The sequence below is a fragment of the Chenopodium album genome, chromosome 18 (genome assembly GCF_948465745.1).
Source record: "Chenopodium album chromosome 18, dcCheAlbu1.1, whole genome shotgun sequence".
Taxonomy (NCBI): Eukaryota; Viridiplantae; Streptophyta; class Magnoliopsida; order Caryophyllales; family Amaranthaceae; genus Chenopodium; species Chenopodium album.
In genome coordinates this window covers 31,644,436-31,665,692 of record NC_137851.1, presented here as the reverse complement: position 1 = coordinate 31,665,692, position 21,257 = coordinate 31,644,436, and the positions used below count along the sequence as shown (strand labels likewise).

General features: G+C 34.6%; 1 protein-coding gene across 1 annotated transcript; it reads left to right on the top strand.

Moving 5' to 3' along the window:
* The first annotated feature begins 4,969 nt into the window (after positions 1–4,969).
* LOC145590780 (uncharacterized) lies at positions 4,970–8,988 on the top strand. The gene is made up of 3 exons (XM_081647179.1): positions 4,970–5,137; positions 7,368–7,869; positions 8,555–8,988. The coding sequence occupies exons 1-3, from the start codon at positions 5,075–5,077 to the stop codon at positions 8,737–8,739; spliced, it is 750 nt and encodes a 249-aa protein (XP_081503305.1). The 5' UTR covers positions 4,970–5,074; the 3' UTR covers positions 8,740–8,988.
* The last annotated feature ends 12,269 nt before the right edge of the window (positions 8,989–21,257 follow it).

Here is a 21,257-nt window from a genome sequence, read left to right as displayed (position 1 = left end):
TGCCTACTTTGCCTCCATTCCTCCTATCACTTCTAACAACCCCTTCCTCTCTAATTTTCCTTGGAAGAATATGTGGAAAATTCATGCCCCTTTTAAGTACAAAATGCTTTTTTGGAACTTAATTCATAATATCCTGCCAGTGGGTGCTATTGTAGCTAATAAAATCCCTAATTTTAACCCTATTTGTACTAGATGTAGCCATCCCTATGAGGACACCATCCACCTTTTCAGGGACTGCCCTAGTACCCTTGCCTTTTGGGACCTAATTTTTGAAAACTTTCCTCCAACTAAGTTTAATTACGCAGATTTCTACTCCTCTAATTTTGAAAATTGGATCCCTCTTAATTACAATCATGATAGTTCCTGGAAAGTGCTTTTTTGTGTGGCAATATGGCATGTTTGGTCTATTAGGAATAAAATGGTTTTTGAACAACACATGGATAACATTACTACATGTTTTAAAAAATTCAACTCGGATTATGCTATCACTTTAAAGCTGTCACAGGTGGGAAAGGATGTTGCTTCATCAAGCAGGAGCACTTCTCCAAGAGTTTGGTCCCCTCCCAAAGAGGGTACTACAAACTTAACACCAATGGCTCTTGGATAAGTCTAGATGAAGCAAGGGCAGGGGGTCTCATTCGCTGCGATAAGGGAAAGTGGCAAATTGGTTACTTGATGAAGATCAAAACTTTATGGCTAGCATCCTCTGAACTCATCGCCATCAAGGAAGGTCTATCCACTGCTTGGGAAAGAGGAATTCGAGCTATTGAACTTGAAACTGATGCACAGGCTCTAACCTATATGCTGCAGAACCCTGGTTACTACATAGATCACCATCTGTCCAACTTAGTTAACGATGTTGCTGCTCTTCTTCAGAGAGAATGGGTTGTTACAGTTCTTCATGTGAAGAGAAACGCGAACAAGCTTGCCCACGGAATGGCTAAAATTGGCAGACTTCAGGACGATGAACTGGTGTATCACTTCTACTCGCCAAGTGCTCTCACTGCAACATACACCAAGGAGCTGGCCAACACCATTACTATGGGTGGGGGTGGTGGCAGCTAGTTCTCTTTGTTCAGCTGCTCTCGAGCGTCCCAGCTCCACTATCAACAATAACCTTTCTAGTTTTTTAATTACTTTCCTACATTTAAATTTCTTGTCTTCTAAATTTCTGTTGCCCACGGTTGGGTCAGGCACCATGAGTGCAATTTTCAGTCTCAATAGCACTATGGTGGCCTTCTTTTGTCCTCAAACTTTGCTTAGCTCTGATGCTTTAAGCATCTATTTATAATATAATTTCCTTTTCTTATTAAAAAAAATATTATGATCTACAAAGAGTCCTCATTTTGTTGGACGAACTATGAATCTGATAAAATTACTAGGAGAAGTGAAAAGCAAGCAAGGAAAAGAAAGATGGGAATTGGACAAGAAGATCAGTTAATAAACAACAAAGTTTCTGAGGAAAATAGATAGGCATCGGGGAATGCATTTCGACCAAAGCCAGTGTTTCAGTGGGGGTCAGCTTCCAATTAGTGACACCGCATCCCTATTTATATCCAATTTACATCTACCCTTGTCGATACTTTCCCAACTCATTTTAATGGGACATTTTAGTCATTTTTGCACCGGTTAATGGTCATTTTAGATTATAATTGTTGTGTCTAAATTTTCACTACAAATTCAGATGTCCGCAGGTTGCTAGATTGCAGGTTACAGATTGCTACGTGATTAGCTACCTGATTCCAGGTATTAAACAAAATTAAACAAAGATATTTTCAAGGAATATTATAAGAGAGTCCAAGTTTGAGCAAGTCAAAGTTGTTATAAGTTTTCCTACAATTAAGGAATGGACATTTCCCACCAGCAATAAGTCAATTGGAAATGTTAATTGTATCTGCACTACAAATCAGTCCACATTCATCGAAGACCAAATCAAAGAGCCAAACTACTTCTCCTATTTTCACGGAGGACACTCCTACTACTCTCCAGCTAACCATTGGAAAAGATTAAGTCAAAGGATAATGGATAAGAGCATGAAGAATGTGGCATGAATCTCGGAGCTGAACCTGGCAACTAACTCCTATTTTCAAGGAATCATCAAAGAAGCTATTACAAGAATTCAAAAGGCTCTCCTATTATAAATAGGATGAAAAACCACTGTAAAAACACAAGATACGAGCCCCTAGGCATTATATTCCATAGCCAATAGCAATTAGCACCTAACTACAGATTCATTCTTGATATATATATATAAAAATAAAAATAAAAAAAAACATGCATTGTACCTGTACTTAATTCTCAAGTTAGTAGATTGGTGGATTCAACGCCACTTGCAGTTTTTACCCTTATTCTTGGGTTTTTTGCGTAATCATCTTGTGTCTCTTCTTCCTTTCCTTCTTTGTTCATCTTTCGTAGGTAATTTACCCTATTTCATTGAACTTATATTATCATTAGTATCTTTATTAATCTAGCTGTTGTCCTACTGAACCTGGTCGAATCTAGCGATCAGATTTTTGCCTAAACAATAATCATATACTTCCTCTATCTCTTTGTAATTGTAACATTTCTCTGATCTTTTCATTCTTGTCGATGTATGATTTCAATCATATCTTTTATTACCAAAAACAGTTCATTTAATATTAAAATAGTATAAATCATATTTCAAAAAAAAAAAACAAAAATATTATAAATCAAGCCGAATCTACATGACTATATTTTTGCATAGCCATAAATCATCAAAGCAATCAAAATGGAACACATGAATAATGTAATAGTCAAACTGTTGCAACTGAAAAAAAAAAAAAAAAAAAACAAAAGAAGTATATTTGTGTACCATTAGGTATTATACAGACTACTTGTAGACTTATAAGAGTATGTATATTCTCTTTAGTACCATTATTAGAGTATATGGAGAATTAAGGTTGGCCTACTGGTTGGAGGCTCTCATTCCATCCCTGTGAGAGGGGATCAATTCTCATCCCAATCAAGTGAGATCTCTTATTTCTCCTCGACTTAAAAGTGAATTCTCCTTACCTTAAAAATAAAATAAAATTAATATTAGAGTATATGAGAATTAAGGTTCTTTCAGCGTTGTACACCAGCCCTACCCACGAAATCACCAATTTGTTTTACTATGGAACCTCCTTGGGCTTGTTTGTGGACCAAACTTTCCTCCTCCTCGTTGCTCAGATTGGGAGTCTCTTCCAAACTGGGTGCTTAATAGCTACTAGATAAGGATACCTCGAAAGGATGTCCAGCCCCCAAGAGGATTATTGATCTGGCCTTTCGAGTTAGCTTTGAAATTCTAAGGACAATCACAAGGGAAGGGGAGTGTTGAACTCATTTTAAACTCACTTGTGAGTGTTCAACATTGTAAATCCTTAAAGCCACTAAAAGCATAGCTTAGCAACCCCAGCCACCGACACCACCACCTAGCCAACACTAGATACACCTCTTAGCCGCCGTCCACCGACACCACCACCCATCAACCTAGCCGCCATCACTGCCTACCCAAATCACTTTAAACCCACCCAAAAAAAACTCCTTTTCTTTCTTTTTTTCGTCTAATTAGAGTTTCTCACTCCTCTTTTCTTCTTGGCAACCTCAAGTTTTGTCGATTGAATAGGCAAACTCCATTGCTTTGCTGATTGAATTGCTCATTGAATAACCTCAATTAATCTAATGTTGAGGTAGGTAAGTTGTTAAAAGCTAATAAAATTGATTTATTGTTGTTACTTTTGTTTAGATTTTTTATTTACCATAAATCTAAGGCAAAAAGGGGAGGGGGGGGGGGGGGGGAAGAAATTACTACCTACCCTCTTCTCTCCTCTCTATTGGTTTTTAGGGGAGGGTATACTTTTTTGGGTGGATTTGGGGTGAGATATGGGTGGTTTTGTATGTGGGTGAGGATTTTTGTGGGCAGGTTAAAGGAGACTTGGGTGGGTGGTAATGGTGGCTAGGTTTATGGGTGGTGGTGTCGCCGTGTCGGCAGCTGAGAGGTGGTTCTACTGGCGGCTAGGTGGTGGTGTCGGCGACTAAGGTTAGCTAGGCTATGGTTTTGGTGTTTTTTTGTGGAGGGAGGGGTTGAGCACGTGAGGGTCAACGTCTAAAAAAAAGGGGTCAATGCTCTGAAACTGGTCTAAGGGCATGTTCTCTTCAGCTTAGTTTCAGTTCAGTTCAGCTCCAATCAGTTCAGTTCAGTTCCTAATTTTCTTATTCTTTCATAAAATATTCATTTCAGCTCTATTCAGCTCAATTCAGCTCTAATCAATTTAGTTCAGCTCAGTTTAGTAAATCAAAACAGGCCCTAAGTTGTTACCTTACAACAAAAAAAATAAAAATAAAAATAAAAAAAATGATTTTAGGTGTGTTGTCTCAAGAAAATCTTTATAAGGTGTTTTTTCACAAAAAAAAGTGTTATAAAAAGGTTGTGATAATATTTTTTTTTACCAAATTATCGCTATGGGTCTTTTTTTACTCCCTCCGTTTTTAAACACTTGCCCCTACTTGCTCTATTTCATTATTTGAAAAGCTTTTACAATATTTAATTTTTTTCTCATCTAGTATACCCAACATAAATTATATTTTATTAATTTTATATTCTCTCTTCCAATTCTCTCAACTACTTTTACTTTTTACAATTTTTTATTCTTCTACTTACTTCACTATTTCCATATTTTATTATTTTCTCCAATTCTTTCTAAACCTCCACACACGAAGAAATGTATTAAAATTTTAAAAATAAAGAGAGCATTTATCAATCTAATTATTTACTCCGTAATAAAATTTGAAACAACCAACAAGGAACAGAAGGAGTAGTAGCTCACTCCATTTTAAAAATGTGGGGATATTACTAGTAACTTGTATACTATAGACGTCTGACAAACTTACAGCTTGCAATTTACTGTCATCCCTTATATCCTCCCACCTCTTCCTTCTATTTATACCTTGTGTTGTCACTTGGATTCATCCATCACTCCACACACATAACACTCTTAACTTCACTTTCTCCCAACTCCTTTGGAGTTGCCTTTGTTTTCTTCTGCTGTTACTCTTTCTCTTTTTAGCTAAAATTATGGGTACTTCAAACCATGCTTATTGTTTCCTCCTCATCTCTCTCCTTGTATTTGCTACCACAGTATGTCATTTTCTCCCTTATTTTTTTTTTTTGAAGTTTTTGTATGTTCGTTTGATTTTTCGTGTTTGTGTTATGATCTTGTTTTGACTGTTATTTTGGGTATTGGTAAAGACAAATTTGCTTCTTAGATATTATTATCAACTAAATGTGATTTGGTTTATAGATATGTTTTTGTTGGATTTTTTGCCTTTTTTTTTTGGCGTATTTATGTAGTTACAAGAATCTAACTCCTAGATTATTGTCTTTTTGTTTGTTTCGTATAGAGTACACTTCTTCCTCCACTCTTTTTTTACCACCGTGGTTAAAACACATTCACACATTCCTTAGTCAATTATTGAGTAACTACTTTTGTGATTTATGAACTCGGAAAAACATAATTATGTGAGATTTTGATTATTTGATACTTGTAGAATAGTCTGATATACTCTGTATTCTGTTTACAATCAACCTTTTCTTATACGAAGTATCAGGTATGTTTAGGGGCACTAAATATATATTATAATGGTATAAAATGTGTACTGACAGGTGTAAAATTCAAAGTATATTATTTAAAAAAAAAAAAAAAATCGTAGTAGTGCAAAAATAAGTTAGATCTCCTGTCCAAAAAAAAAAAAAAGAAGCTAGATCTACTCCTTCGTACAAATTATTGTGGCAATTTACTTGTATAGTAGGTAGAAGTAAATCAAAACTAAAAGTTGCTTATAGAAATGTAAGCTTAAGCTTTGATTAAGTAGAGTTAATTGGGGAATTAATTTGATAGAACCAAGTCGGTGATTTAGGTCGGAACATCGTCAAGCCAAACCTCGTCACAATAACTTTTTATTTATTGCTCATTAAACTAGTCCGTGAGCAACATTCCCTGATATAAGGTGATAGTGCTTCATCTAACTTTGATGTGTCACTCCAAATACTGTAACACATGTAACTATTGGTGACATTTGGCTTAATTATTTATCAATTACTAATTGCCTTTAGTTAATTTAATCCAATACAGTAAAACTTAAGCCCACTTTTTAAAGTACTTTTGTCACGAATGTAAGAATAGGCTGAAAAAAAAAGAGAATGATGGTAAATAATCAAGTAATTATCGGTACTTCACATGTTATCAAAAAAAAAAAAAAAAAAAAAAAAGAAGTAACTTGTGAGTGCAATATACCCGTTTTGTTTCCTTTTGTATGAATGTATCTATGACTTTACAATTTCAAATTACATTACTACTTTGTGTTTTCAATTACCTTATCGAAAATACATTAAGAATTCTCTTCTTGAGAGGAGGGTTTCCAATGATTATTTTCCTTACAAGACACAAGTTAGTAAAATGGTACTCTGTAATAACTAGACTTAGATTATGATTTAAATTATGAGACATGGTACTTGATTTATGCATCGAACTCCTACAGAGAATAGAAGACTTGTGCGTGGTGACTAGCTTCATGTATTCTTGATTCTAACATTTTACTATAATAATTATAATGAGGTGGTACTAATACAGAATATCTTTTGCACTCACACAAGCTGTTTTTTTTAGTGTGTTTAAATACAGTGTTTCGACACATAACTATGGTCTACGGAGTGTTTTTTACGCAAATAAAATGTTACTCCATAATTAATGTTTGATTGTTTAATCTATGTTGTCTAAATATGAAAAGGCGTCTAGATTTGTGAAATTTGAAAGGAATTTTTTTCTATTTCAAGTGTTGGTAGTTGCTAGATGAAAGATGCGTAACATTTTTTTAGTAATGCAGAAATGGAATTAATTCGAGTTCTTTGGTACCACCTATCAAGACATTAGATTTGATAATGTACAAGTATGGATTCACCTGTAATCAGTTTCCTTTTTAGTGAAAATACATCTACAATTATCTGTACTAATTTCACATTCATTATCTTACATAGATCGCTTTAATACGGAGTAACAAGTTAACAACTTTTTAACAAGTGAGTTTGTAAGCAGAAATTAGAAATGAAATCATAAGTAATTGATTCCTTATATTTTTCTGTAATGATAATTTAGAATGGAACAACAGCAGGCGTATAATATAATGGCATGCCGAAATAGACGCATCTTTGTTTTTAAAGATGGAGTAACTTTTGTACTCCGTAGTACATTAGAAACGTTAGAATTACTTGGTTAATAAAAAAAAAAAAAAGAATGTTATGACTACTGTACTAATTAATCTTTGAATTCTGCATGATTTATGTATGTGTCTTTGTTTGGTTTTGTTTTTAGGATGCGGTATATGTTGCACCAATACCAGGTTCAGCAGCACCAACAACAGCTCCTGCCCCAAAGGCGTCCCCACCAGTAACGGTGATTGCCCCATACCCATCAAAAGCGCCTTCTCCAAAGGCACCTGTGGTAGCTCCATACCCACCTAAGGCACCCGTCGTTGCACCACCAAAGGCACCAGTGGTTGCTCCATACCCACCTAAGGCACCCGTCATTGCACCACCTAAGGCACCCATTGTTGCACCACCAAAGGCACCGGTGGTTGCACCACCTAAGACACCCATTGTTGCACCACCTAAGACACCAGTGGTTGCTCCATACCCACCCAAGGCTCCCATTGTTGCACCGCCAAAGGCACCCGTGGTTGCTCCATACCCACCAAAGGCACCCGTGGTTGCTCCTTACCCACCAAAGGCACCCGTCGTTGCTCCTACTCCCCCACTTGTCAAGCCACCTTCCCCTGCACCTTACTATGGCAGTGTACCACCAGTTAAAAAAGAAGGTACTATTTTCTATCTCCCACATCTTAACTACTCTTGCATATTTTCTACTTGCTTAATTTGCACTAATGTTTTTGTTTAATCATGATTATCCCATCTTAGACGTGACCGAAATTGAACAACTTTTTATTTGTTTTTTTCTGTCAGTCCCTCTTATATACCAAGTAAAATATGAAGTCATCTTAAACTCTTAATGTTGCACTTATGTCATGTCTGAAATGTCATCATCCCTTTATGTCATTCAGTTGGCTATCTTTAATATACATAATTATTTCTTCTGTAGTATTCTACTATTTAATTCAATTCAATTCAATACTTTTAAGACAGTACTAAATGTTTAGCTTTTTACCAATTAATCTCTTAACATTTACCACAAATTAATTAGCTTGAAGGTAGTAGACTAGTAGTACACAAACATTATGAAATGAACAGATTTGTGTAGATCTAGTATTGGGGTGTGGGTCTTGTATAAATGTCTCCCTCAGGGCTCATTAATAAAACATCTAGAGCGAAGACCTAATTCGAAACACGTTGGGATACATTTATATGCTTGTCACATCATCAATCTCATCATATCTAAATACATGGCCCCCCGGGATTGGAACATTTATCTATTCTCGGAGATAGATTTATCATTGCTTATACATTCTTGTCTTAACATACTCTTTCTTATCGTGTGTGGTCCAGATTGTGTACCCTTGTGCGAGAAAAGGTGTTCATTGCACTCGAGGAAGAGGCTATGTGTGAGGGCTTGCTCGACTTGTTGTTCAAGATGCAAATGCGTACCACCGGGCACGTATGGCAACAAAGAACAATGTGGTAGGTGTTACACAGATATGACCACCCATGGAGGCAAGCCTAAGTGCCCTTAAAGAGAAAGCCAGTCGATGTTACATCTTCCCTTAATAGTTGTGTCATATCATATTTTATATAGTATTATAAGACATAAGTATTACTATATAGTAGTAATCTAGAAGGTTTGAATAATTTAATGTTAGCATGATTTTCAAGGCAAAATTGTGGGTTGGATTTTATTTTGCTCTTACTATAATAGCAGTATGGTCCATCTTACTGTAAAAGATGTGCTAGTAGGAAGTTATTCTTGTATGTCGGTTGTGTGACCTTAGATTCGCATTGCGATGAAAATTATTAGTTTTATTATTCTAGATGATCGATTATTAGATTTATATTATTTTCTCTATTCTCTGATGATCAAGTTCCCAAGATTAGTTTTAACGGGTGGATTGGATGAAGGTTGGACTTATGACCTTTTTATTATGCTAGATTTAATTTAATACTATGTAAAAAAAAAAAAAATCGACGCAATTAAAAGTTTAATTTGATATGGTCAATATCTAAGCTTAGTTTTACTTTAAAAAGTGTTCTAATAAGATTTTATATACCTTATTTTGCATTAAATTTAAATCATTAGATAGTCATCAAATGTCCAATTGTTGTAAGTAGAAAATAATGAAGTACGGAATATATAATTTGTATTTCCTCCGGGTTTTTTTTTTAATTTTTTTATTTGCAATACACATTTTATCATGACATTTAAATTAAGTAAAATTTCACATAATATAATACATTTAGGCCCCGTTCTTTAGAGCTGCTCTGCTCTGCTTTGCTCTGCTCTGCTGAAATCTGCTCTGCCCTGCCCTGCTCTGCTCTGCTTAAAATTAATACTTAATATTGAATTATTATAATAATAATGTATATTTAATAATAATAATAATAATAAATAATTAATACTTAATGATAATAATAATTAATATTTAATAATAATAATAAATAAATAATATTTAATAATAATAATAAATATTTAATAATAATAATATATAATTAATATTTAATAATAATAATATATAAATAATATTTAATAATAATAATAAATATTTAATAATAATAATATATAATTAATATTTAATAATAATAATAAATAAATAATATTTAATAATAATAATAAATATTTAATAATAATAATATATAATTAATATTTAATAATAATAATATATAAATAATATTTAATAATAATAATAAATATTTAATAATAATAATATATAATTAATATTTAATAATAATAATATATAAATAATATTTAATAATAATAATAAATATTTAATAATAATAATATATAATTAATATTTAATAATAATAATATATAAATAATATTTAATAATAATAATAAATATTTAATAATAATAATATATAATTAATATTTAATAATAATAATATATAAATAATATTTAATAATAATAATAAATATTTAATAATAATAATAATATATAATTAATATTTAATAATAATAATATATAATTAATATTTAATAATAATATATAATATTTAATAATAATAATATTATTAAATATTAATATTTAATAATAATTAATATAAAATTTAATGATTATAGTAGTAGTAGTAGTAGTAGTGGTGGTAGTAGTGGTAGTGGTAGTAGTAGTAGTAGTAGTGGTGGTGGTAGTTAGTAGTGGTGGTAGTTAGTAGTAGTAGTAGTAGTAGTAGTAGTAGTAGTAGTAGTAGTCGTGGTAGTAGTCGTGGTAGTAGTAGTAGTAGTGGTAGTCGTGGTCGTGGTCGTGGTGGTGGTAGTGGTAGTAGTAGTAGTTAGTAGTGGTGGTAGTTAGTAGTGGTGGTAGTGGTGGTGGTGGTGGTGGTGGTGGTGGTAGTAGTAGTAGTAGTAGTAGTAGTAGTTAGTAGTAGTAGTAGTTAGTAGTAGTAGTCGTAGTGGTAGTAGTAGTAGTAGTGGTGGTGGTGGTGGTGGTGGTGGTGGTGGTGGTGGTGGTGGTGGTGGTAGTAGTTAGTGGTAGTAGTCGTAGTGGTGGTAGTAGTGGTGGTGGTAGTGGTGGTGGTGGTGGTGGTGGTGGTGGTGGTGGTGGTAGTGGTAGTAGCAGCAGCAGCAGCAGCAGCAGCAGTAATAATAATAATTGTAGTAATAATAATAATAATAGTAATAATAATAATAATAATAATAATAGTAAAAATAATAATAATAATAATAATAATAGTAATAATAATAATAATAGTAATAATAATATTAGTAATTATAATAATATTAGTAATAATAATATTAATATTAATGAAATCTGCTCTGCTCTGCTCGGCTCTGCTTTGCTCTGCTCTGCTCTGCTTCAATCTGCTCTGCTCTGCTGAAATCTGCTCTGCTTTCCTCTGCTCTGCTGAAATCTGCTCTGCTCTGCCCAGAAGCTCAAAAGAACAGGGCCTTAGAATGGGATTAAGAGGTTGTTAAAAGTATAATCAAGTGGGTCATGAGCTTAAAATAAAGGTAATAGTACAATATTTACCATAAAAACCTTTTTTTTATAGTGTGTTGTAATTATTATGACATTTTCATTTTAAGGAAGTGTTGCAACTATAAATAAACGAAGAAATTATTATTTACTTCCTCTATTTTTTTTAATTGACACCTTTCTATTATCACGCTTTGCCAACGCATGTTTTAAACGATTAATATCTCAAATTATCATCTTATAAAATTATAAAAATTGGATATTAATAAAATATACATTGAAACGATTCAAACAAGATAGTACACAAATATGTTTTATCATATCTATAAACCACAACTGCGAGTTAAAGTGTGTTGTATGAATAGTATAAAAGTCAAACGGTGTCAACTAAAAAATTTGTCCCATCTAAAATTCTTATTCAATAGTTGTGTGAGTCGTAGGTACTTTTTCGTATTTTTATATTTACAACACTTCATTTAGGTACAATAATTGAGGAATTGAAGTGATTAAGTTTAATAGACGAACAAATTAAAATATAAAATGAAAATCATAATAATTTTAATTTCTTTTTATTGGTGATGAAATTTGTCAATTAACTTGTCCATTTACCTTGTTTAATACCTTCATTAAAAATTAAATTGCATGTCAAAATGGTGTTTTGCAAGTAAAAAAACAGAGGTTATAAATGTCTTTTTATATATGTGGGTAATACATAAAGTAGAAAGAGATTCTAACTTTCGAAGGGTCATGTTGGAACAACCTAAAATAAAAAATGAGGCAAATTTTAAGGGATGAGGGGTATTTGGGGAAGCAATGGAAAAAAAAAGTAGAGTACGGAGTAACAAAAATATACTTCCTCCGTTTTTTTTTATAGTTGTAACATTTTGACTTTTACACTATTTATGTGCCTCACTTTGACAAGCTTTAACAATTTATACCTAAGTAATAATATAGTCATGTGGGATCTTGTTAGATTCATCTCGACTTATACAATTTAAAAAAAAGGTTTATAATTTTTACATATTGGTAACTAAAGATATTAACGATTGAAAACATGTATCAGCAAGCGTGAAAAGAGAAGTATTGCAACTATAAAAAAATGCAGAGGAAGTAATTTTTTTTTGTTTATGTGATTTGTAAGCGTAACTTTTTTTTAAAGCATAGTTAGCCAAAAAAAATGTGGAGAGCAAAGTAACAAGGTATGTTGGGTTTGGTATTTTCAGTGTGAAAAGAAATAATTGGATAGCATAAATTCAATCGTATTCAATAAACTAATAAAGGAGGAAGCCCTAATTAACCTCTGGGATAAACAAAATTGTCATGTGCTAAACAAATTTTGTTTATCTCAGAGGTTAATTTGTATTTACCCCTAATAAAGTGTAAAAATAATAAATAATTGATATTGTGAAAAAATATACTTTTTGTATCAAGATTGTTCAAATATTTTTTTTTTTTAAAACCATTTAAGCAACATTTTGTATAACTATTTTTTCTAAATAAAAGTTAAAATATTATTACACTCAATGACACCAACTAAATGCGTATCATTGGTACAACATTTTCTCTAAAATTAATTTGACACTAACTTGCTCATTAAAGACTATTAATGACATTTCGATGACTGAAGTAGGGTTTAGGCCCTATAATTTAAGATAGTAATGAAAAAAAATAAAATAATAAATAAATAAAATTAGCATTTTATTCATTATTACTCCCTCCGTCCCTTAATTATATGCCTATTTCTTTCATTTATTACTCACATATAGAGAGAAATAGGCATATAATTAAGGGGACGAAGGGAGTATAAATAAACTATTTTTTTTCTTTTAGCTATCTAAGGATAATTTAATTTTTATTTTTTTTATTCTTATTTTTTTCTAGCAACTAAAACGTACTTTGGTCATTGAAATGTCAATTATGGTCTTTAGTGTTCAAATTGGAGTCAATTTAATTCTTATAGACATAAGGTTGTGTCAATGAAATATAGTATACTTAAGCTTGTATCACTGAATGTAATTGTGCATTTGTGCCTAAATTAACAAGGAGAGTTCAAGCATTTGAACTGCAAAAATATGATCTATAAAAGGGGAGGATGTAATTGTCAATGCTCACTTTAGGCAAGAGGAGTTGTTTGTTATGATTATATGTTTTGTTTGTATATTGCTGATGATTTTACCAAAAAGTAGAGAGCTGGGCTACAAAGATTTTACTAAGAAAGAAAACATATTTGGCAGACTTTTGGTCTTCACTTTGTCAAACATAGGGTCTTATATATCCAACAACTCCACGATGTCTTTCTGTCATGTAACAGCTATATAATTCCCACATTTGCTATAATCATAGTGCATGATTAGATTACACTTTGTTTGGATAGCATTACACTTTGTTTGGATAGCAAATAAGGAAGGAAAGGAAGGGGAGGAAAAAAGGAGAAAGGGAAGGGAAAAGAAGGAAGAGGGAGATGAGCTCCATTTTCCCTCCAAATCTCTCCAATTTTGAAGGGTTTATGCTTATTAAAGACAGTGGGGAAATTGATCCCTCCCTCTCCTTCCACCAATCCTTTACCCAAACAAGAGAATTTGTCCCCCTTCCTTTTTCTTCTCTTCTTTTCCCTATATTTCTTTCTATCCAGACAAAGTATAAAAGTTTTTTCTATCTACAAAACAACCATATTCTAAAAGATTTTTTAAAAAGCAAGGGAAAGAAAAGTCGCAAATGAAATACTAGTAAGTAAATTACTCCATTTGTTTTGAAATAATTGACATGCTCCTTTGAATATATTGTTTAAGAAAAAAAAAAGGCTGGGAAACATTAATTAAGTTGTTTTTTTAGGGAATTAATTAAGTTGTTTAATGTAAGTTACAAGTATGTAGTTAGTGAATTTTTGTTTATATTATAAGACAAAAACTAACGAGTGTCCCGGGGGCATTAAATAAGAAAACTAATATTAAAAATAGGAAATTTTGATTTTTACCACCTTCAAATAACGACTTTGTCGAATTTACCACCTCTAAAAAAACATTTACTTTACCACCTCATAAAAAAATTAAACATCAGTTTTACCACCTCATCTGAGCTCAGGTGACGGAAAACACTTGTGGGGCCCAACTAACTATCACTTCCCTCCAATTTAATTCTTTTAAACACGATTTCCCTCTCTCTCCTCCTTTTCTCACCTTCCATAATCAATTTCTCACCAAATTTCTCACTTCCTCGTCAATTTTCATCTCTCTCTCCTTTGATTTTTCTTGATTCTCACTGTAACTGCTTCTCTCTCCTTTGATTTTTCTCTTTCTCTCTGTAAAAACTGACTAATTCACTTTGGGTGGTTGAAATCGAGCTGGAACCACAAAATTGCAACACATCAGCTTCTCTTGTCATCTTCCACAGGGGGGACCAAAAGCTTGGTAATTTGCTAACAGAAATCGAGAATCCTGACTACAAGAGGTACTTTAAACCCTTTTTTAGTACATTTCGTTGGATTTGTGGTTGTTAATTGGGGTAAATTATGCTTTTTTTTGGGAATATGTGAATTAAAGTATTATAAACCCTAATTATGCGAATCTTTGACTGAATTAGAGTGTGCATGTGTTAAATAATTAGTTAATTAGGGTTAGCTTTACTTGTTTACTGTTAATTTAGTGCACAGTCAATGTGAATTGCTTTTAGTTGCTGTAATTGGTGAATTGTTTATTGTTGTTTACTGTAATTACTGAAATTGTTTAAATTGTTTATTGTTGTGTGTGCTTTTGTTGGAATTGTTACAGAATGGAGACAGTGAACTTAAAAATTACAATAGGGGGTGCCTTTATACCTTCTTTAGCTGGTAAAAATAGGAGGGTGTTAACTTGGGATGGTGGGTGGATTTATTGGATGAGAAATGTGGAAAAAAAATAAGATAGATGTACACTTTTTGAGGCAAGCAGCTATACATGGGTTTAGTATGTGAATGTGAAGGTTCCTAGGGGGTTTAGTTGCTGGTATAAACAAAAGGGGAAGTCTTGGGTGAATGGTAAAAGGGAGCTTGTTGATGGTGAGGTGAATGGTTTCCTGGAGTCTGTGAACAAAGAGGGGGCATGTGAGATGTATGTTACCAGTCATGAGCCAATTGTAGGGACTAAGAAAACACCCTTCAAATGTATAGATGGGAATAAGCTGACCCCTACACAAAGGAAGAAACTGAAAAACAAGTTGGGTGGGCCTAAACTAATTGAAACCAGCCCAAAACTTAGTAAGCCCACTGAAGAAAAGCCATTTAGGAGAAGCCCTAGGTTAAAGGGCATTGTTATACATGACAAAGAGGCTGAGGAGAGGCTTCCTAAGGCTGAGAAAGTGACTGTTAATACACATAAAGGGAAGGGTAACCTCACTGTTGCAGACAAGGGTAAGGCTAAGGTTGGGGATGAGGCTGGAAATCATGGTGATTTAGTGAGAAAAATAAAAGAAAGAGTGAGGAGCTTAAGGGATGACACTGATGTGTTTACTGATGAGGATGGTGATACAGAGTCTTCTGATTCTGATTTGAGTGATTTTGAGTTAGAAGTTGATGAGGGAGAGGAGGACTTATACTCTGATGATAATGAAGAGTGGTTGAAGAAAAATTTAGAGCATATCAACAGTGAGGTGAAGGGCAGTTTGAGGGGAGTTGGTGAGGGAGGGGAATATAGGGATGATGAGGATGAGGACACAAGGTTTGACATAGAAAGGAATTTAAAGTCAATTGAAGTGAGGGTTGAAGAGGAGGCAGCTTGTGATTCTGATGAGCTAAAGAGTGTGGAAGGTGATTCAGATGATGATCAGGGTAGTGTTACTTGGTTTAACCCTGAGACAGACTTTGATAGGGCTATCAACTTTGTAGTTGGTCAAAGGTTCAGTGATGTGCAAACACTGAGAAAAGCTTTGAGACAGCATGCAATTGAAAATAGGTATGAGTATTACCTTCTTCACAATGATTCAAAGAGGCTGACAGCATATTGCAAAAGGAAATGCAAGTGTGTGTATAACAAGAAGAGTTGTAGGATAGTGCAGTGTACATGTACTAAGGGTGTTAGGTGTAGGTTCAAGTTCTATGCAACAAGGCTTGTGAAATCAGAGGCTTGGAAAATTAAGACACTAAGGCTGAAGCATAGGTGTGTTAGGACTAAAATGAACAACAAGGTGACAGCAGAGTTCCTGGCTGACAGGTACTTGGAGGAGTTCAGGGGCAACCCCAGATGGAAGATCAGACAGATTCAGGACAGGACCTTGAATGACTTGGGGATCAAAATTACATACTCCAAGACTTGGTTGGCTAGAAGCAGGGCAATGCTTATAATATATGGGTCTTCAGCAGAACAATACTCAAGGGTTTGGGACTATGGGAAGGTACTGCTGAAATGGAACCCAGGGAGTGAGTGTAATGTGGTGGTGAATGATATTGGTCAAATTGGGAGGCCAATTTTTATGAGGATGTTTGTGTGCTTAGCTGCACTTAGGGATGGGTTCATTTCTGGTTGCAGACCAATAATTGGGGTGGATGGGTGCCATCTAAAAGGGGCATACCCTGGGCAGATCTTTGTTGCAGTTGGAAAAGATGGCAATAATGCCATATTCCCAATTGCTTGGGCTACTACAGAGATAGAGAACAAGGACAACTGGTGCTGGTTTCTAGAGAGTTTGCTAAAGGCACTTTGTGTGTTTGAGCAAGGAGATGGCTTGACTTTTATGTCTAACAGACAGAAAGTAAGTGGGCTGCATATTGTGTTTACATCACTTTGCTTTATTTTGTAAAAGTAGGACACTAACTTGTTGGTTTTTCCTTGTGTGTAGGGTCTCTTAGAAGCATTTGCAGATGTGGCCCCCAAAGCTGAGCTCAGATTTTGTGTGAGGCATATTTGGTCAAATTTCAAACTGAAATTTCATGGTGCAACTTTCAAGGAATTGTTCTGGGCTGCTGCTAGGGCAAGCACTCTGGTATGCTTCTATTTAGCTTCTTTTATGTCAGTTTTATGGTGAACTAGAATGTATGCTAGGTGATCTTGTGTTTGGCTTATATCAGTTTGGTTTTTGGCCAAATAGTTGTGAATTTTTCCCATTTATCTACATTTTGTTTTGCTCATAATGGCATGTGTTTCTATTTTGTGAAAACTGTATGCCATGTGTGTCTATGTTGTGTTGAATGGTTGTCATGTGTGTAGCTTGTATTAGTTTGAGTTTGAGGTCAAGGCATGCTTTCTCTACAAACTGCAAGTCTAACATGTTGTTAAACAACATGTGTGAGACATATAATGCAGTGATTAGAGATGCCAGAGACAAGCCTATTCTAACTCAAATGGAATGGCTGAGAAGATATATGATGAAGAGGAGTAATGACAAGTGGGAGGCAGCAAAGTCTTGGGAAGGTTTACTAACCCTATTTGTCAACAAGGTTTTTGATGGATTGGAGAAGTATGCCAGGACATGTGAGGTTACAGCTTCAAGGGATGAAATTTATGAAGTGAAATACAATTATGATCAGTGCATTGTGGATCTACAAGAGAGAAAATGCACTTGTTTTAGATGGGAGTTGACAGGAATACCTTGTGTCCATGCATTTGCCTGCATAATGGACAAAAGGGATGATCCTGAGTTGTATGTGCACCCACATTACTATAGGGTGACATACTTGGATGGATATGAGAACCCAATCCAGCCAATGCCTGGCCCTAAGCATTGGGAAAAGGTCAAGCTAAGACAGCCTTTGCCACCTGTGCTGAAAGTGCAACCAGGAAGACCTAAGGCAAAAAAGAGAAAGCTTGAACCAGGGGAGGGCACTTCTGCAGCACCTGAAGGCAAGAAGCCAAAGGTGAAGAAGCAATGCAAGAACTGTGGTGGTTTTGGCCACTTTGCCAAAACATGCAAGGCTGAAGCAGCACCAGAACAGCCTAACCCACCTGCAACAAACCCAAAGGGTGGTAGGCCACAGATGCAGACTCCTTGGCTCAAGGAACAAAGGAAGAAAAGTGAAGAGAAAGCAGCAAGACAGGTATATTTTTGGCCTCTGACATTTTAACATCCACTTAAGTGTATTTTGTTGCTTGATTTTTGATTCTTGTCATACTGTGATTGCAGGCTACACTGAAGTTGCCACAATATCAGCCTGCAACAACAGTAGAGGCTGGGTCAAGTAATGCTGCACCTGCAACTGCTGTGTCAAGCCAGCCTGCAACAAGAACAGAGCCTTTGCTAACTCAGCCTGTTACCAGGAGCAAGAAGAGCCTCAGTCAGCCCACAAGAGTGCCAGCAGCTACCCCTCCCAATGTCAAAATACAGACCAGGTCCAAGCTTCATGTAATGAGAAGCAAGAAGGACAAGGATCTCAATCAACTGTGAACTTTTGTCTACTCATCAGTATTTGTAATTGACAGCCTAGTTTTTTAACTACTCATGTGTATAGTAGGCAGCATATTTGCTAGTATAACAATAATTTTGCTTAAAGGTGCCTTAACTTTTGTCTCAGCTAGTGTAAAACAATTAAATGCATTGTGTTGCAAGTAATAATATGAAATTTGATATGTTTCTAGCAAAAGTTCCTTTTCTCATTGATTTAGTCAAAAGTAGTACAAGAAATGTCATCCCAACAATCACTCATAATAATTCAACAAAAGACAACATAAGTTGGGGATTTTTTTGTTTCTAAGCAATCCAAGATGAACCTAAGATCTAAAATACATAGCCAAAACCAAACCAAAACAACAAAACACAACAAGAGCATGTACTGTGAGCATTTTCTTTGTTGTTGCATTGCTGCCATGCACCTCCTTGCTCATCTTCTTCCTGTCTGAACTTAGAGCTTTGAATTTCATCTTCAAGCTGTCAATCTCATTAAGCAAGCACCTCCTCTATCCACTAACATCATCAACTTCCCTCTTCATGTCATTCAGCTCTCCCTTCATCAGTTTCTTGTCCAGCAGCAAGTTGTTAATCACCTCTGTTTGCCAAGGTGTTCCATCTGGTTGATCCACCCACTCAAAAGCTTTACACCCCCTTGACTCTGTCACAGGATCATAGAATTTGCAGATCCTAAACTTGCGTCCAGGGTTCTCCCTAGTCCAAGCAGTCAGCCTAGACATTGGAACTCTACATTGGCATTTTTTCTCCTTTGAGGGTGACATACTAAGTGAAGACATTCCCTTCTGAAATTCTTTAAGAAAAGAAATGAAATTAATTGTATTTGAACACAATCACCATAATCTAACCCTAATTTCAGTAGCCAATTGACATATCAAAAACCCCCAATTTAATTTAATCTTACATGAACCCTAAGTATTTTAAGAAATTGGGGTTGAATTGACCTCACAAAACGTCCAATTTCAATTACTCTTAGAAAATGCAACATAATAATGCAAAGAATTGCAAAAAATTACAACAGAATTAACGAAAATTGCTTACCTTTTTGATGTTTGTTGTCGAGGAGTTCAACTGATTGTTTGATAATTTGAGGGTTTGGGATTGTTAAGGTTGCCCAAAAATACTGATTTGTGAAGAAAATCGCAAAAAAAAAAACTCCACTCTTTAAGAATTTGGTGTAGAAATGAAGAACTAGGTTTAAATAGAAGGGAAATTGAGAGAATTTGGGGATAAATTCAAAAACTAGCCGTTATGGTGGGCCCCACAAGCATTTTCCGTCACCTAAGCTCAGATGAGGTGGTAAAACTGATGTTTATTTTTTTTATGAGGTGGTAAAGTAAATGTTTTTTTTTTGGAGGTGGTAAATTCGACAAAGTCGGTATTAGAAGGTGATAAAAATCAAAATTTCCTTAAAAATATTAACTTGAAATAAACATTAATTACACTAATTAAGAGTAGAGCTGTCAAAAACTGACCCGCTCCGAGAACCCGACCTGAACCGGCAATGATCTGAAGCTTATTTGTACCCGAACAATGGGGTGAAACTAGTGACCTGTAACCCAACCTGATGTTAATCGATAACCGATTTGATCCAATTTTTTATGACCTAAACCCGAACCTGCACCCGATCTGATAGTAATCGTCAACCGATTTAATCCAACCTAACAACAATCCAAACCCGAATTAGTACCCGATCCTGAAAACGATTATAACCCAACACAACCTGTTATTGACCCGAGTCATGAAAGGTTTAATAAAATTTTACACACCTTTCGTTCAGGTGGTACAGTTCTGTAAACCCTCAATCCTTAACAAAATACTAGTACAATTTGTTCAGCTTATATACCTTTTGTTCTCTATTACTTCGCATATAGGCTTAATAAAATCTTGATGATGTTTGATCAAATTATAAAAGGCGTAATTATATAGGTTCAGATTCACCACAACGATATTTATTCGAATTGAATTTGAACCAAAATTAAGAATGATCTAACGACTTTAAGATTATCCGACCAAATAATTATCTAACCCAACCCTAACCCGAACCCGAATGTACCATCTATTCACCCGCCCAAACCAAACTCAATACAACCCGAACCCGAATGTACCATATATTAACTCGCCCAAACCAAACTCAACACAACCCGAACCTGAAATTGAACCCGATCTGAATTTGACTCGAATCGAACCCAACCTATACCCGAAAAGGTAAACGACCCGTAATAATCTAAACCGAAATTGACCCGACCTGAATCTGAACCTGAACCTGATCTGAGGCTAGATTGACCTGACATAACCTGATCCTAATTCAACCCGAAACCTGATTTGACTTGACCCGAACTCGACTTGAATACCCAAATTGACAACTCTAATCAAGAGGACATATGATGCCCTGGGACGCTTCTTAGCAAGATCCATATTATAAAAAAGAGGACATATGACTATGTGAGATAGAGTGGAAAAAAAGTTGAGTCATAGTGATTAGTGAGTATATATGTTGAATATGGTTTAATAATGATAGTCCTTGCAATTTTTGATAATAATGTGTCAATTATTTTGAAACTATCAATTGAGAGTGTGTGTTGTCAAATGCAGGTCTAGGCCACACCCGTAAGCCAAGAGAGATAGTCCATTTCACAAGTTCAAAGAGATTCCATCCCAAAACTATATGGCAATATATAGGAGGTTTGGCCCCTTAGCCTTATAAAGTGTTGACTCTCTCTACTTTTTATCAATGTGGGACACTTATATGTGTTATT

Coding starts and splice junctions, on each gene's coding strand:
- LOC145590780 (XM_081647179.1), top strand. CDS start 5,075: ATGGGTACTTCAAACCATGCTTATTGTTTCCTCCTCATCTCTCTCCTT. Junction 5,138..7,367: donor TCCTTGTATTTGCTACCACA/GTATGTCATTTT, acceptor TTTTGTTTTTAG/GATGCGGTATATGTTGCACC. Junction 7,870..8,554: donor ACCACCAGTTAAAAAAGAAG/GTACTATTTTCT, acceptor TGTGTGGTCCAG/ATTGTGTACCCTTGTGCGAG.